The 18,462-nt window shown below is 43.0% G+C and overlaps 1 protein-coding gene across 3 annotated transcripts; it reads left to right on the top strand.

Moving 5' to 3' along the window:
- Window positions 1-3,353: 3,353 nt before the first annotated feature.
- LOC124041666 (5'-AMP-activated protein kinase subunit beta-2-like) lies at window positions 3,354-18,173 on the top strand. Of its 3 annotated transcripts, none has more exons than XM_046359509.1 (9): window positions 3,354-3,801; window positions 3,888-3,972; window positions 11,344-11,533; window positions 11,815-11,966; window positions 12,097-12,190; window positions 15,028-15,142; window positions 15,860-15,993; window positions 16,144-16,212; window positions 16,357-18,173. In XM_046359509.1, exons 3-9 carry the CDS (start codon window positions 11,375-11,377, stop codon window positions 16,432-16,434), a joined length of 801 nt encoding a protein of 266 aa, XP_046215465.1. In that variant the 5' UTR covers window positions 3,354-3,801; window positions 3,888-3,972; window positions 11,344-11,374; the 3' UTR covers window positions 16,435-18,173. The 3 variants fall into 3 exon arrangements, with proteins under 3 accessions (XP_046215465.1, XP_046215464.1, XP_046215463.1); XM_046359508.1 differs by having other exon boundaries at window positions 3,354-3,794; XM_046359507.1 differs by having other exon boundaries at window positions 3,354-3,972.
- The last annotated feature ends 289 nt before the right edge of the window (window positions 18,174-18,462 follow it).

An 18,462-nucleotide genomic window follows, 5' to 3' on the forward strand; every position in this document is an offset into this window, starting at 1 on the left:
AAACCTGTTTACCCACTCTACTTATAGAGAAACGCCAATGCCATCCTCCTCTCTTGCATGCTGACGAAAGTGTCACTCCATCATACATATCAGGCTTTTATTTTTTGTTTTCCTAGGCTACCTGGCTGAAATGCATGCTTGCGAGCCTAACTTCCTTTCATGGGCAACGTTAGCTAGTTAACATTAGCCTTCTAACATCTATCTACATATTGAACTCTCAGGCCCAGGGGCACAATGTATGAATGAATGTTTGGATCAGGATCACTGTTATAATCATTGGCCAATACAGAGAATTAAGTAAAACCACAAGTCCAAATCCCTATCTCACATCCATTGCTAATTTAGGAAAGGGGCAATTTTAGCTGGCTGGCTAGCAACCGGAGGACAACAACACAATAAGATGCAACAATTCAAGTTGTTTCTGTTAATAACGTATGCTCTCAATGCGATTTGATACGAGGGCTTCCCTCGTAGAACAGCTAAGCGATTGTTAAATACTTTTTAGCCCTTCCCCTTCCCAGCACTTGTTTCTCTTTATTTCAGCATTATTAAAGTGACTGGTGTTCCATTATTAAAGTGGCAAGTGATTTCAAGTCTATGTATAGGACAGCAGCCTCTAATGTGCTAGTGATGGCTATTTAACAGTCTGATGGACTTGAGATAGAAGCTGTTTTTCAGTCTCTCGGTCCCAGCTTTGATGCACCTGTACTGACCTCGCCTTCTGGATGATAACGGGGTGAACAGGCCGCAGCTAAGATGGTTGTTGTCCTTGATTATCTTTTTGACCTTCCTGAGACATCGGATGCTGTAGGTGTCCTGGAGGGTAGGCAGTTTGCCCCGGTGATGCGTTGGGCAGACCACACCACCCTCTGGAGAGCTCTGCGGTTGCGGGCGGTGCAGTTGCCGTACCAGGCGGTGATACAGCCGACAGGATGTTCTCAATTGTGCACCTGTAAAAGTTTGTGAGGGTTTTAGGTGCCAAGCCAAATTTCTCCAGCCTCCTGAGGTTGAAGAGTCACTGTTGCACCTTCTTCACCACACTGTCTGTGCAGGTGGACCATTTCAGTTTGTCAGTGATGAGTACGCAGAGGAACTTGAAGGTTTCCACCTACTCCACTGCGGTCCCATCGATGTGGATTGGGTGGTGCTCCCTCTGCTGTTTCCTGAAGTCCACGATCAGCTCCTTTGTTTTGTTGCTGTTGGCTGAGGTTATTTTCCTGGCACCACACTCCCAGGGCCTTCACCTCCACCCTGTAGGCTGTCTCATCATTGTTGGTAATCAGGCCTGCTACTGTTGTGTTGTCTGCAAACTTGATGATTGAGTTGGAGGCATGCGTGGCCACGCAGTAATGGGTGATTAGGGAGTACAGGAGGGGGCTGAGCACGCATCCTTGTGGGGGCCCAAGTGTTGAGGATCAGCGAAGTGGAGGTGTTGTTTCCTACCTTCACCACCTGGGGGCGGCCCATCAGGAAGTCCAGGACCCAGTTGCACAGGGCGGGGTTCAGATCCAGGGTTCTCGACCGTAATGATGAGCTTGGAGGGTACTATGGTGTTGAATGCTGAGCTATAGTCAATGAACAGCATTCTTACTTAGGTATTCCTCTTGTCCAGATGTGTGATAACATGGTCTGTGGATCTATTGGGGCGGTAAGCAAATTGAGTTTGAGTATATTTTTACAGGGACAGTGCACATTAATCAACGTTTCAGTAAAAGTGCCGGTTTTAGCCAGCTGGTTCATTTTCAACCTCAGTCCCTGGGCAGGTTATTAAAAACAATTACAATATAGACAATCATTGAGCAGTGAGCACACGCAGAGCAACATAGGACAAGCAAGACGTAGCATACAGACAGAGCAACATAGCACAAAAAGCAGCAAGACAAATTTCATAAAAGCAACAATGTGTTTCCACACCTCACAAGCTACAGACAACATGGAAAGCGGCAATACACAGCTAGGGATTATGATCACAAACGTGATTGACCTTTAGCCATGTATTCATACATTTTGTGAAAGTGTGATAGGTGGTGCAGTTGTGTGTCTCACAGAGAAAGCAGATTTACTAAAGGTGCTTTTCCTTAAGGAAAATACAGTCACCTCTGTAAAGAATTGCTATTCTCTTATGCAAGTGATCAGCCTACTGCTAAATACATGGCTACAACTCACAGTAAAGCCTGTGGGGTCCCCTACAGGATAGCTCCCACATTACACACTGACTGCCAAACCAGCGCACACACACAGTCTCCTTTAGCTGAACGGATGTGACGGCGGGATTCTAGAGTGACGGACGGCCCAGCTGAGACAATGGCGGAAGACTACAGACTACACCCCAGCTGAACCAATCCAAAGATCCGATCTCCCAGGATCAACCTACTTTCTGTTTTGTATAAATTGTATTGTAACGGTTCACTCTTTCTCTTTTCCTGCTGTTCTGTGCGAGCGAACGGGAGAGCCGTATTTACGTGTACCAGATATTCTCACTCTGAATAAACTGTTGCTTGTAGTACAATTTTAACACCTTGTCTGAATCGATCCTTAACCGGCTCACCCTTCTACATAACCTTTTACCAACACCTCTCATGGCAGAACTTGTGGATCTGCTGCCATATGTTTGGGTTTTCTGTTTGATGGCTATTGGGCTTCCTATCAAGCACTTTGAGAGCCTGTTTGTAGACGGACTGAATCGGTTTTAATGTTGTACAGCAAGCTTGGGCCCAACTAGTCAAGCAGTATGTTAAGTGGGGGAGTATTATAGATTTGAAGTACAGATTTGCTACCTCTGGAGTCAAACAATTTTGTATAAATCGGAAATTAGCTAGGTTGAATTTGGTTATCTGAATGACCTTTTTCACATGCTTTTTAAAAGAGAGGCTGGAATCAAGTATGATGCCAAGGTACTTAAAATCAGATACCACCTGGAGCTTCTCCCCTGACATGTAGACATCTGGTTCAGTAGCATCTGTTGCCCTCTTTTTTTCACATTGAGATGCAAACAGGAGTCACTGAGCCACTTTGTAAGCTGGACCATTACAGTAGTGAGTTATTGTGCAGCTTGTTGTTTGCTCTTTGCACATATATCACTATCATCTGCATGCATTTGAACTTCAGACCCAGTACAGACAGAATGCGTTTTGTAGTGGGTCTAGGGTGTCAGGTAAGGTAGAGGTGATATGATCCTTGACTAGTCTCTCAAAGCACTTCATGATGACAGACGTGAGTGCTATGAGCCGATAGTCATTTAGTTCAGTTACCTTTGCTTTCTTGGGTACAGGAACAATGGTGGACATCTTGAAACATGTGGGGACAACATACTGGGACAGGGAGAGATTGAATATGTATGTAAACACCAGCCAGCTGGTCTGCGCATGCTTTGAGGACGCTGCTAGGGATGCGGTTTGGCTGGCAGTTTTGCGAGGGTTAACACTCTTAAATCTCTTCCTCACCTCAGCCAAGATTGTTTAGTTTATAATCTGCGCAATGATGTGCCAAATCGTTCATTTAGTGTATTTTTATTGGGTCATTAGAATAAGCTTCCATATGTGGTAATATTTCTCTAGGAGCGGATCCGTGCAGTATTGTGAAATAATTATATGGTGAAAGCAGTGCGGCGTTTTTAAACGTTTTTATCCTATCGGTATCGAAACCTGGTCCAATGACGCACAGCGACCGCTCTCTCTGGGTGGTGTTTTCTCTCTGGGCAGTGTTTTGGGAAACGCATGATCCATCTTCGACTGTTGAAGGAAAGATGCATCGTTAAAACACTCGTAAACCTACATTCGGGAAACCGGGCCCAGGTTAGGTGTACGTGTATCACCTTTCAGTTCAAGAAACGGGTTTCTCTATTTGTCCCAATGTATGTATAGTTTTTCCTTGTGGTGTATCCGTAGTTGGTGATACGCATTGTGAAGAAGAATGTTGATGTTGTTGAAGAGGAAGACTCAGTGGTAAACAAACTCCAAATCGTGTAATTCGGTGAGTAACTGCCACATACAGACTCGATTGATTAAAATGTGGTGTCATGATGTTAGCATAATGTCACGTGTTGACATTTCACACCCTAAGTATAGCCTAGCCCACGAAAGGCGTTGAGCCAGCTAAAACTATTCCCTGCTGCGATCAGGGAGCAATTAAACTTGATCTGTAGACTATAATCATTGCCAGATTGCTTGGTCGTTCAAGTTTGTTTTTTCGTTATTTTGGAGCAGCAAATCCAAGACCGACTTGATGATTGTCAGAAGTGTCTAGACAGCTGGTGGGCCAAGCAGAGCGCTTCTATTTATGTTGCAGCTAACGTTAGCTAGCTAAGTACAGTCAATATTCAGCTGTTACCATTATCGCCAACTTTAGACATGGATTTTCGCAGATTTGCTGGCTATTCTGTATAGCTAGCTAGTTATGCAAATGACAGGGTAGCACAAATGAAAAGGCAAAACATTTTGCTTAAAAGTCCAATGTATCCGTTTTTATCTCGGTATCAAATACTTTCTGTGTAAAAATTAAAACTGTAATATGTAACCCAACCAATTTCACATAAAAAAGTGAGTTGTAGATCTGTTATTCTCATTGATAGCAAGTCTAAGAAGTGGTAGATCAGTTCTATGTGTGATATTTATATCCTTCCCATTCTTAAATACATCATTTTGTTCACTTTATTTTCTGTTTTCTACACCAGCTTCAAGCTTCATACATTTTTTGGTAATTGAAAATATATTTCACAGCGGTTTAGATGGTACAATGATTCTCTATCAATTATTCTCTATATCATTGTACCTTATAAACTGAAATTATGCAAACTATTATCAGTTTAGCAACTAGGAAATGGAGGAGTGATTTCTTCATATTGCACCTTTTTTAAGTACTTATTTATGACAAGGGTTATATGGACAAAATCAGACCTCTGAAATGAAAATGTATGGCCCTCCCTTCAGCTAAATATATTTGACCTAAACCCTCCCTGAACGCTAAAAAAACAAAACAAGTGACCCTCCCCTACACCCAGAATAATAATGGAAACATGAAGTGGATAGCAGAGAGCATGTCTTAGATATGCAGTTTTGCTGTTCTTCGTCCTGTAAGCATTACATGGCAAAGCATGAATTCTGATAGGGCTGTGGGCCAGAAGGTTCTGGGTTCGAAGAAGACCGTGGACAAGAGTGGTGGTGGAAAGATCTCTGTTTTAGTAAAAGCATTGCATGAACATATCATCGTTAAAAAATGTGTTTAATACCACACAAATTACCAAAGTTACAGGATAAGAATGGACAGAGAGGTAAGCCTACGTGTGTGTGTTCATATGATATGTATCCAAGGACAAATCAGTGCGTCTTGTTTGGAACTAAACACTCCCTGTTTGCAAATAATTCAATCTGAAACTTAGTAGGAATCTGAGCATGGTACTTTGAAAAGTTAGGCCTACCTTTCCACCCCAGACAGAGAAGGCCTACTGATGCAGAGAAATGTAAGCTTTAACTGCTGGCTACTCTTCTTCTGTGGTTTAACCCAATGAGAGAAGGTCACAAGTGTTTACCTAAAAGCTGTCTGGGTTTAAGCATCTTCTATTGTACAGAAAGTGAATGAATAGCTTAATCAATAAATATGACTTTGCCCGTGCTTCTCCGAGCATGCACTTTGTAGCCCATAGGCTACGGATCATTTGATTGAGACCACGCTAAATAGCCTATAGGCGCACTTGATTTTGGAAATGCCGAGTGGAGAATCACAGATGAAGGGAAGCATCAGGCAGGCATCGATATATATAGCCTAATAAGCAACTCATTCTAAAACACTGAGAAATATTGACATTTCATCAATTACAAATGACATTTTCCTCCAGGTAACGATTCTGTATATTTCGATCCATCCCTTACTGTGGTTGTTTTAAATTAAAATGAAAAAAATAAAAACATGCAAATAGCTATTTCTCAAGCTATTTCTGTCACCAGGCAGGCCAAATCTCCATCCCAACAAACAGGGATGGAGTTTCAGGCTATATTTTCAAACAGCTCTTACACTAAAATGGCATTATCCATTTCACAGTATTATTCCAACCTCCTAGTGTGGGAATATAAACTCAGCAAAAAAAGAAATGTCCTCTCACTGTCAACTGCGTTTATTTTCAGCGAACTTAACATGTGTAAATTATTGTATGAACATAACAAGATTCAACAACTGAGACATAAACTAAACAAGGGGTCAAAATCAAAAGTAACAGTTAGTATCTGGTGTGGTCACCAGCTGCATTAAGTACTGCAGTGCATCTCTTCCTCATAGACTGCACCAGATTTGCCAGTTCTTGCTGTGAGATGTTACTCCGCTCTTCCACCAAGGCACCTGCAAGTTCCCAGACATTTCTGGGGGGAATGGCCCTAGTCCTCACTAGAGGTCGACCGATTATGATTTTTCAACGCCGTTTACCGATTATTGGAGGACAAAAAAATAAGCCGATACCGATTAATCAGCCGATTTTTACAATTTATGTGTAATAATGACAATTACAACAACACTGAATGAGCACTTATTTTAACTTAATATAATACATCAATAAAATAAATTTAGCCTCAAATAAATAATGAAACATGTTCAATTTGGTTTAAATATGTGTTGGAGAAGAAGAAAGTAAAAGTGCAATATGTGCTATGTAAGAAAGCTAACGTTTCAGTTCCTTGCTCAGAACATATGAAAGCTGGTGGTTCCTTTTAACATGAGTCTTCAATATTCCCAGGTAAGAAGTTTTAGGTTGTATTTATTATAGGAATTATAGGACTATTTCTCTCTACCATTTGTATTTCATATATCTTTGACTATTGGATGTTCTTATAGGCACTTTAGTATTGCCAGTGTAACAGTATAGCTTCCGCACCTCTCCTCGCTCCTACGTGTGCTCGAACCAGGAACACAACGACAACAGCCACCCTCGAAGCAGCGTTACCCATGCAGAGCAAGGGGAACAACCACTCCAAGTCGCAGAGCGAGTGACGTTTGAAACACTATTAGCGCGCACCACGCTAACTAGCTAGCCATTTCACATCGGTTACACCAGCCTAATCTCGGGAGTTAATAGGCTTGATGTCATAAACAGCGCAATGCTTGAAGCACAACTTAGAGCTGCTAGCAAAATGCACGAAAGTGCTGTTTGAATGAATGCTTATGAGCCTGCTGGTGCCTACCATCGCGCAGTCAGACTGCTCTATCAAATCATAGACTTAATTATAACATAATAACACACAGAAATGCGAGCCTTGGGTCATTAATATGGTTGAATCATCTCGAAAACAAGACGTTTATTCTTTCAGTGAAATACGGAACCGTTCCGTATTTTACCTAACGGGTGGCATCCATCAATCTAAATATTCCTGTTACATTGCACAACCTTCAATGTTATGTCATAATTACGTAAAATTTTGGCAAATTAGTTCGCAATGAGCCAGGCGGCCAAAACTGTTGCATATACCCTGACTCTGCGTGCAATGAACCAAAGAGAAGTGACACAATTTCACCTGGTTAATATTGCCTGCTAACCTGGATTTCTTTTAGCTAAATATGCAGGTTAAAAAATATATACTTATGTGTATTGATTTTAAGAAAGGCATTGGTTGGAGCAACGACAGTCCTTTTTCACGAATGCGATTATATGCAACGCAGGACATGCTAGATAAACTAGTAATATCATCAACCATGTGTAGTTATAACTAGTGATTATGATTGAATAAGTTTAATGCTAGCTAGCAACTTACCTTGGCTTCTTACTGCATTCGTGTAACAGGCGGCCTCCTCGTGAGGCAGGTGGTTAGAGCGTTGGACTAGTTACCCTGAGCTGACAAGCTAAAAATCTGTCATTCTTCCCCTGAGCAAGGCAGTTAACCCACCGTTCCTAGGCCGTCATTGAAAATAAGAATGTGTTCTTAACTGACTTGCCTAGTTAAAGGTTAAAGATTTCCGATTGTTATGAAAACTTGAAATCGGCCATTCCGATTAATCGGTCGACCTCGAGTCCCCACCCTCCGATCCAACTGGTCCCAGACGTGCTCAATGGGATTGAGATCTGGGCTCTTCACTGGCCATGGCAGAACACTGACATTACTGTCTTGCAAGAAATCACGCACAGAACGAGCAGTATGGCTGGTGACATTGTCATGCTGGTGGGTTATGTCAGGATGAGCCTGCAGGAAGGGTACCACATGAGGGAGGAGGATGTCTTCCCTGTAACGCACAGCATTGAGATTGCCTGCAATGACAACAAGTTCAGGCCGATGATGCTGTGACACATCGCCCCAGACCATGACAGACCCTCCACCTTCAAATCGATCCCGCTCCAGAGTACAAGCCTCGGTGTAACGCTCATTCCTTCGACGATAAACGCGAATCCGACCATCACCCCTGGTGAGACAAAACCGCAACTCGTCAGTGAAGAACACTTTTTGCCAGTCCTGTCTGGTTCAGCAACGGTGGGTTTGTGCCCATAGGCGACGTTGTCGGTGATGTCTAGTGAGGACCTGCCTTACAACAGGCCTACAAGCCCTCAGTCCAGCCTCTCTCAGTCTATTGCGGACAGTCTGATCACTGGTGGAAGGATTGTGCGTTCCTGGTGGAAGTCGGGCAGTTGTTGTTGCCATCCTGTACCTGTCCCGCAGGTGTGATGCTCGGATGTACCGATCCTGTGCAAGTGTTGTTACACGTGGTCTGCCACTGCGAGGACGGTCAACTATCCACCCTGTCTCCCTGTTGCGCTGTCTTAGGGATCTCACAGTACGGACATTGCCCTTGCCATATCTGCAGTCCTCATGCCTCCTTGCTGCATACCTAATGCATGTTCACGCAGATGAGCAGGGACCCTGGGCATCTTTCTTTTGGTGTTTTTCAGAGTCAGTAGAAAGGCCTATTTAGTGTCCTAAGTTTTCATAACTGTGACCGTAATTGTAAGCTGCTGTTAGTATCTTAAGGACCATTCCACAGGTGCATGTTGATGAACTGTTTATGGTTCAATGAACAAGCTTGGGAAACAGTGTTGAAACCCTTTACAATGAAGATTTTTGAAGTTATTTAGATTTTTACGAATGATCTTTGAACGACAGGGTCCTGAATAAGGGACGTTTCTTTTTTCGCTGAGTTTATATGAAGCACAGGAAAATCATGTTTTTGATTGCACCGGCCTTTTCAACATTCAGTCCCCTTCCTTGGTCTCTCAGCTTGTTCCACTTCAGTTCAAGAGGCCTACATCAAGCATTCTATGCTTTCTTTTGTATTTCTGTTAACTTTTGTTGTTGAACTTTATCTATTTATTTAACCAGGCAAGTCAGTTAAGAACAAATTCTTATTTACAATGACGGCCTACACTGGCCAAACCCGGACGATGCTGGGCCAATTGTGCGCCGCCTTATGGGAGTTCTAATCACGGCCGGTTGTGATACAGCCTGGATTCGAACCAGGGTGTCTGTGCCACTCAGGAGCCCTAACGGGTTGTTACACCTCAACAAGTACAATAAAGTGAATTTCAACACCCACCGTCTCAAATTGTTTTGAAAAATGTTTGTTGTAAGAAAAACAGATAAGATTAGCATTCCTGCAACATTATTTTGTTAAAAAATCATTTTTGATTGCACCCTAATTGGCAATTTTTAGTATGTTCTCGGATTCATGTAACATTCAATAAACATAGTCCCAAATATCCGATTTGGGCCAAACTTTTTTTCTAACAGTGAGTTAGACATGAGGAATCCAAATAAATTCTCAAAAGCCACACTTCATGACATACTACCCCAACAATGAGTATACAGTATCAGTTCTCTATGTCTGACAAGTAGTATGGGGCTGCGGCTCAGATTATTATTTCTTTATCCTATATAATGTACTCTCATTGAATTCGGTTATGTTTTTTTAACCTGTTCTGAGAAATGAGTCATTAGTTGTTGGGTTTATGTCCCAGCCTGCATCCTGATATTACCAGGTTCTGACCACTAGATGGAGGTTTTCCTGCAATTAGGTGATTACAAAATGACATATTGGTTTTCCTACCCTGTAAGCAGTCTATGGACCAGGTATGACAGCAACAGATGCTTTGGTTTGGTTTCTGGCCACTCTTTCAAATTCTAACCTTTTAACATGGTGTCACAAATCCAATGCAATTCCGTGGTACCTAATATTAGCATTTTTGCAGTTCATGTCCAAATCATCTAAAAATGGATTGTGTAACTCAATATATATATGCCATTTAGCAGACGCTTTTATCCAAAGCGACTTACAGTCATGTGTGCATACATTCTACGTATGGGTGGTCCCGGTAATCGAACCCACTACCCTGGCGTTGCAAGCGCCATGCTCTACCAACTGAGCTACAGAAGGACCACAATGATGTTACAAATAGATGATTTGGATATGAAGCATGAACATGCTAATATAGGTACCATTGACACGCATTGGATTTATTGCCACAAATGCTAAAAAGTTTGCATTTGAAAAGTTTGGTCCAAATCGGATGTTAAGTACTATAATGATTTGAATATTATCTGAATCTTTTAAAATGAACAAATTGTGTGCAATCTTTTAGCTTAATTTCTCAGATCAAATCACATTTCAACAAAATAATGTTTCCCTGAATGCTTATTTGATCTGTTTCTAAGTACAGAAATAATTTCAGAACACTGCGATGGTGGGTGTCATGCCTTGCTGAAATTACCTGGAATGACCCTAAATGCTCAGAGGTTGGTGTGGGTGGCAAGCTATGTCTTGTGTATAAGATGGTGGTGATGATTGTTCTATTTATTTCACCTTTATTTAAACCAGGTAGGCCAGCTGAGAACAAGTTCTCATTTACAACTGCGACCTGGCCAAGATAAAGCAAAGCAGTGCGACAAAAGCCACAGAGTTACACATGGGATAAACAAATGTACAGTCAATAACAATATAAAAATCTGTATACAGTGTGTGCATATGAAGTAAGGAGGTAAGGCAATAAATAGGCCATAGTGGCGAAGTAATTTCAATTTAGCAATTAACACTGGAGTGATAGATGTGCAGATGAGGATGTGCAAGTAGAAATACTGGTGTGCAAAAGAGCAGAAAAACAAATATGGGGATGAGGTAGGTAGTTGGTTGGATGGGCTATTTACAGATGGCTGTGTACAGCTGCAGCAATCAGTAAGCTGCTCTGACAGCTGATGCTTAAAGTTAGTGAGGGAGATATAAGTCTCCAACTTCAGTGATCTTTGCAATTCATTCCAGTCATTGGCAGCAGAGAACTGGAAGGAAAGGCAGCCAAAGGAGGTGTTGGCTTTGGGGATGACCAGTCAAATATACCTGCTGGAGCATGTGCTATGGGTGATGATGACTGTGTATGTTTTCTTTCAGCTTGTCCTGGCTGGAGACTGAGTGAAGGATCATGGGTAACACAGGTGACCGGATGTCCGGTGATCGCCATGGCGCTAAGGCCCATCGATCAGACAGCAGAGGCAGCGACAAAGACCATGAGCCCAGCAAGATGGTGGACAGCACAGACGATCCTAACATCTTCAACACATACGGACTGGGGTCCTCCAAGGTACCTCAGCACTGCACTGGATCATAGGATTTATTTTATGGAGGGCTGTGAAGACCCTCACAGTAGCCTCTAACCTTTACCCTAACCCATCAAAAAGTTGGATGTAATCTGTTTTAGGAGTGTGGAAACAGATGTAGGTGGGGGGAAATGTCCAGCCCATTTGAAGGAGATGACGCCACCTTAGCTCAGGTCCAGGTCGCACGTAGACGCCATGGACAAGAGCTAAGAACACCTAGACCCTGTCATTCCCACGTTGTGATTTCAGCTGATTCTCCCCTCAGGCGTCGGACAAGGAGGAGCCTGACCTGGATGACTTGGTGAAGACAGGGCCTCAGTCCAGACCTACAGTCATCCGCTGGGCCGGAGGAGGGAAGGAGGTCTACATCGCGGGCTCCTTCAACAACTGGGGCAACAAGATCCCCCTCAATAAGAGGTAGGAGAGGAGAGGCCCTGGCTTACCAATCAGGTCTGAACACTGTATTACTCATATACTACCTTTTATTAGTGACACCATTTTGACACATTTAATAGTACATTAACACAGATGTTTCCCCCCCCCCAAGCCACAATGACTTTGTAGCGATCCTGGACTTGCCAGAGGGAGAGCACCAGTACAAGTTCTTTGTGGACGGACAGTGGGTCCATGACCCCTCAGAGGTAAACCCTACATAGGGCTCTGGCTTAAAGTAGACGACTAGATTGATTGATTGATTTTATTTTCCAGTAAAAAAATGCATATAAAGTACATTCGGAAAGTTTTCAGACGCCTTGAAAATCCATCTAAAATGGATAATATTTTTTTTTTTTAAATCATCATTCTACACACAATACCCCATAATGACAAAGCGAAAGCAGGTTTATTAAAAACCAAAAAATTGGAGTTCACATGTGGTAACTTTAATTGTTTGGACATGATTTGGAAAGGCACACACCTCTCTATATAAGGTCCCACAGTTGACAGTGCATGTCAGAGCAAAACCAAGCTATGAGGTTGAAGGAATTGTCCGTAGAGCCCCGAGACATTATTGTGTCGCGGCACAGATCTGGGGAAGGGTACCAAAACATTTCTGCAGCATTGAAGGTCCCCAAGAACACAGTGGCCTTCATCATTCTTAAATGGAAGAAGTTTGGAACCAGCAAATCTCTTCCTAGTGCTGGCCACCCAGCCAAACTGAGCAATCGAGGGAGAAGGGCCTTGGTCAGGGGGGTGACCAAGAACCTGATGGTCACTGACAGAGCTCCAGAGTTCCTCTGTGGAGATTGGAGAAACCATCTCTGCAGCTCTCCACCAATCAGGCCTTTATGGTAGAGTGGCCAGACGGAAGACACTAGTCAGTAAAAGGCACATGACAGCCTGATTGGTGTTTTCCAGAAGGCACCTAAATGACTCTCAGACCATGAGAAACAAGGTTCTCTGGTAAGGTTCTCTGGTAAGATTGAACTCTTTGGTCTGAATGCCAAGCCTCACGTCTGGAAGAACTCTGGCACCATCCCTGCAGTGAAGCATGGTGGTGGCAGCATCATGCTGTGGGAATGTTTTTCAGCAGCAGGAACTGGGAGACTAGTCAGGATCGAGGGAAAGATGAATGGAGCAAAGTACAGAGATATCCTTGATGAAAACCTGCTCCAGAGTGCTCAGGACCTCAGACTGGGGCGAAGGTTATTCTTCCAACAGGACAACGACCCTAGGCACACAGCCAAGACTATGCAGGAGTGGCTTCAGGACAAGTCTCTGAATGTCCTTGCGTGGCCCAGCCAGTGCCCAGACTTGAACCCGATCGAACATCTCTGGAGAGACCTGAAAATTGCTGTGCAGCGACGCTCCTGATCCAACAGGACAGAGCTTGAGAGGATCTGCAGAGAAGAATGGGAGAAACTCCCCAAATACAGGTGTGCCAAGCTTGTAGCCTCATACCAAAGAAGCCCCGAGCCTGTTATCGCTGCCAAAGGTGCTTCAACAAAGTACTGAGTAAAGGGTCTGAAAACTTATGTAAATGTTCTATTTCAATTTCAGCTGTACTGTCTTTGTTATTAACTCTTTATAAGCCCTGGTTAACCCTGCTATAACACTCCCTCCTGCAGCCAGTGTTTTGGTGATCCAGCTGTACTGTCTTTGTTATTAACTCTTTATAAGCCCTGGTTAACCCTGCTATAACACTCCCTCCTGCAGCCAGTGTTTTGGTGATCCAGCTGTACTGTCTTTGTTATTAACTCTTTATAAGCCCTGGTTAACCCTGCTATAACACTCCCTCCTGCAGCCAGTGTTTTGGTGATCCAGCTGTACTGTCTTTGTTATTAACTCTTTATAAGCCCTGGTTAACCCTGCTATAACACTCCCTCCTGCAGCCAGTGTTTTGGTGATCCAGCTGTACTGTCTTTGTTATTAACTCTTTATAAGCCCTGGTTAACCCTGCTATAACACTCCCTCCTGCAGCCAGTGTTTTGGTGATCCAGCTGTACTGTCTTTGTTATTAACTCTTTATAAGCCCTGGTTAACCCTGCTATAACACTCCCTCCTGCAGCCAGTGGTTTGGCGATCCAGCTGTACTGTCTTTGTTATTAACTCTTTATAAGCCCTGGTTAACCCTGCTATAACACTCCCTCCTGCAGTCATGTGATTTGGTGATCCAGCTGTACTGTCTTTGTTATTAACTCTTTATAAGCCCTGGTTAACCCTGCTATAACACTCCCTCCTGCAGGCATGTCGTTTGGTGATCCAGCTGTACTGTCTTTGTTATTAACTCTTTATAAGCCCTGGTTAACCCTGCTATAACACTCCCTCCTGCAGCCAGTGTTTTGATGATCCAGTTGTACTGTCTTTGTTATTAACTCTTTATAAGCCCTGGTTAACCCTGCTATAACACTCCCTCCTGCAGCCAGTGGTTTGGCGATCCAGCTGTACTGTCTTTGTTATTAACTCTTTATAAGCCCTGGTTAACCCTGCTATAACACTCCCTCCTGCAGTCATGTGGTTTGGTGATCCAGCTGTACTGTCTTTGTTATTAACTCTTTATAAGCCCTGGTTAATCCTGCTATAACACTCCCTCCTGCAGTCATGTGTTTTGGCGATCCAGCTGTACTGTCTTTGTTATTAACTCTTTATAAGCCCTGGTTAACCCTGCTATAACACTCCCTCCTGCAGCCAGTGTTTTGGTGATCCAGCTGTACTGTCTTTGTTATTAACTCTTTATAAGCCCTGGTTAACCCTGCTATAACACTCCCTCCTGCAGCCAGTGTTTTGGTGATCCAGCTGTACTGTCTTTGTTATTAACTCTTTATAAGCCCTGGTTAACCCTGCTATAACACTCCCTCCTGCAGCCAGTGTTTTGGTGATCCAGCTGTACTGTCTTTGTTATTAACTCTTTATAAGCCCTGGTTAACAATGCTATAACACTCCCTCCTGCAGCCAGTGTTTTGGTGATCCAGTTGTACTGTCTTTGTTATTAACTCTTTATATGCCCTGGGTAACCCTGCTATAACACTCCCTCCTGCAGCCAGTGGTGACCAGCCAGTTGGGCACCATCAACAACCTGATCGAGGTGAAGCAGTCGGACTTTGAGGTGTTCGATGCTCTGCAGGTGGACTCTCTGGAGTCTACCGACACCTCAGGTCAGTTGTCCCTCTTGGGTTAAGCATAGCATTGTGCTGACCAAGATGTGCCAAGGCTAACACAGTCACGTCAATCCGTGCAGCTAGAAGAACAGCAAAGTAGTTGCGTTTCATTTAGTTTGACCTGCTTTTCTATTGACGTTTATTTTGTATATATACCCATAAACATTATGCTGAGTCATGATTTTGACTGGCTGAGAAAATATGCCAGTCTTGTCCTGACGTTAATTCTGAATAGGACAGTGGAGATCGAATTTTAACATTGAAACTATGTTGCAAATGTCGAGAGACAGACAGAAATGTTTGTACAACCCCCCCAATAATGTGTAGATGCCTTTTACGTTGCAGATCATGTTAATACATTGGCTGGCTGAGCTGATGGGACTGGGACAGATGATAAGCAGGGATTTCTCAGATGGAACAGAAAACAAGATTCTAATTCTTGTGTCATAGGCTTACCCGTGATAAACAGCTTTTTTAGTATGGCTTAGAACGCTTCTCAACCAATCCCAATGCTTGTTTTGACCAACCCGTTGTATAATTGTAAGTCGCTCTGGATAAGAGCGTCTGCTAAATGACTTAAATGTAAATGTAATAATTAATCATGAGCAGGATAAGTTATGTAAGTTGGTGAAAACACAAGAAATCCGTGTCACCCTTTGAGAGTATATGAATGTCATGCTGTGTGTGTGTGTGTGTGTTATTGTGTCTCCTTAGATCTGTCCAGCTCCCCTCCAGGGCCCTATGGACAGGAGCAGTACATGTTTAGGCCTGAGGAACGCTTCAAAGCCCCGCCCATCCTCCCCCCACACCTCCTCCAAGTCATCCTCAACAAGGACACCAACATCTCTGTAAATTTCTTTCTTCCTCAGTCTCCCTCTCTTTCTATCTCTCTCTCCTGCTCTCTGTTCTCTTTCTCGCTCTCACATCGGCGTGTGGTAAACACTCATTTGGAAACTTCTTGATTGCTCATTCGTCTTCCGTCTTTCCCTCTCCTACAGTGCGACCCAGCCTTGCTGCCTGAACCCAACCACGTGATGCTCAACCACCTTTATGCTCTCTCAATAAAGGTACAGTAGGAGGGCATCAACAGCCCCATCCCACTTCTTACTGCACTACTTATAGATTAACAGTCCCTTTCATAACATAGCAATTAGTAATGTATTACTTTACATGATCTGTCTGTCTCTCTCACTCCCTTTCCCCTCCCTCAGGATGGCGTGATGGTGCTCAGTGCGACTCACAGATATAAGAAGAAGTACGTCACATCTCTGCTCTACAAGCCCATCTAACCTGTCTGTGTAGGTGCAGATAGAGGGCGGCATGTTAACACTGTACTGGGTTTAACCATCGTGTAGCTGAGATTGCACGAAACTAACAGTTTACTGATGAGACTGGGGGCAAATCTCAAAGGACACCCTTTTCTTTGTCCAGTGACCTACAGGGCTCCACAAAGGGCTCAAAGTAATGCACTCGATGGGGAATAGGGTTTCATTTGAGTCTCAGCGTGTGACCCTCACAAGGGAAAATACTTAGCATTCACAGTTTGATAGCGATAAGAAAAGGGACTGAGAAGGAGACTACTGTGTGTGTTTGTGTGGAGCACTTCTTTGCATGTGGGCGTGTAGAAAGAACATTTAGTTCCATTAAAAACATGACGGTTTGAAGAAAAGACCTGATGGAACTTGGAAATGCATATAATCAAGATGATGTTTTATTAAATGAGCTTTTAAAAGATATGAACACGGAAAGAGGGCCGTTGAATGTCGCTGGCTTGGATTATGATCCCGTTCTTTCTCCGTATTATTACTGTAGTTGGACATGACTGGAGTAACTTCCTGGTTTGGTCCCAATGGGTCGATGACCACTAATCGAACCATGATATGCAATTGGATAGGCTGTAAATTGAACTGAATTATAATGAAGTCAAAGTATAACAAAGGATGGGAATGATATCGTATAGCCCGTTTCAGCCTATCACACTGGCCAAATCAACTTTGTTCCCACGTCATTTCAATGTTAGGACGTCTGTGCTCATTGGGATATGATTCACACTTTTGAAAAATGGGAAAATCCCTTTAAACTACTGTAGAGGCCTCGTATTAATTAGAGTATATTAACGAGGGGTTCTCGTTGGGGAATGTTGGGCCGTGGCTGTAGACCTGTGCTTTATGTCTTTAGGACACGGTGATGCAAGCACTTGAGTTACCCACCCATGTGTCTCCAACAAATGCTTTAAGCAGGACTGTTGACATAAGCTTTTAACTATGCAGGTATACGGAAAAATATTGCAAATTAGCTTTATGTTGGACCTCTGTGTCCAAGCTGCATTTTCTAGGCCTAGATACAGAAATGGCTGCGCTACGTGTCTCTCTAGCCCATTTTCTATTTATCCAATAGGAATCTATTTGTCTGTGTGCCATATTTATAGCTTACACTCCCAAATACTGGTTTGTCTTGAAAGTTGTGGAGCAATTGAATGTCTAGTACGAACAGTTTACTGTAGAATATGTGGTGGATTTTATGGATTTCATTCAAGATTCAAAATGTCATTCTGTAAAGTATAAAATGGCCAATATGGATTTGTCAAGATTCAAAATGTCATTCAGTAAAGTATAAAATGGCCAATATGGAATGTGGAAAAGTGTAATTTACTTTCATCAAGATTGTTACATTTGAGTGTTCTGTGAATCAAACTTCACATTTTTGACCATACACCATTTCATATTTGTACGTTGTAAGAGTACTGTACCTGTTGCTTTTGATACCAGTAATCAATGTGGGCTGATATGTAGGTATATACTCCAAAGAGAATATAAATATATATATATGAGATTTTATTTGAAAAACTGAGTAAAGAAATTATTACTGAAAGCCATAGCTCACTCTGAGACGATACACTGCAAACACCTTCCTAATATTGAGTTACACCTCGCTTTGCCCTCAGCCTCAATTCGTCAGGGCAGGGCCATGGACTCTACAAGCTGTCAAGTGTTCCACAGGGATGCTGGCCCATGTCGACTCCAATGCTTCTCACAGTTGTGTAAAGTTGGCTGGATGTCCTTTGGGTGGTGGACCATTCTTGATACACACAGGAAACCGCTGAGCGTGTAAAACCCAGCAGCGTTGCAGTTCTTGACACAGTAAAACCGGTGTGCCTGGCACCTACTACCATGCCCCGTTCAAAGGTACTTAAATATTTTGTCAGACCCATTCACCCTCTGAATGGCACACATACACAATGTCTCAAGGCTTAAAAAATCCACCTTTAACCGGTCTCCTCCCCTTCACCTACACTGATTTGAAGTGGATTTAATAAG

This window comes from Oncorhynchus gorbuscha, linkage group LG08 (assembly GCF_021184085.1).
Source record: "Oncorhynchus gorbuscha isolate QuinsamMale2020 ecotype Even-year linkage group LG08, OgorEven_v1.0, whole genome shotgun sequence".
Taxonomy (NCBI): domain Eukaryota; kingdom Metazoa; phylum Chordata; class Actinopteri; order Salmoniformes; family Salmonidae; genus Oncorhynchus; species Oncorhynchus gorbuscha.

Excerpts from the sequence above, each read along its gene's own strand:
- LOC124041666 (XM_046359507.1), top strand. The coding sequence starts at position 11,375 with ATGGGTAACACAGGTGACCGGATGTCCGGTGATCGCCATGGCGCTAAG. Across the intron at positions 15,994-16,143 it reads ACAAGGACACCAACATCTCT|TGCGACCCAGCCTTGCTGCC; the intron begins GTAAATTTCTTT and ends CCTCTCCTACAG. Across the intron at positions 16,213-16,356 it reads TTTATGCTCTCTCAATAAAG|GATGGCGTGATGGTGCTCAG; the intron begins GTACAGTAGGAG and ends CCCCTCCCTCAG.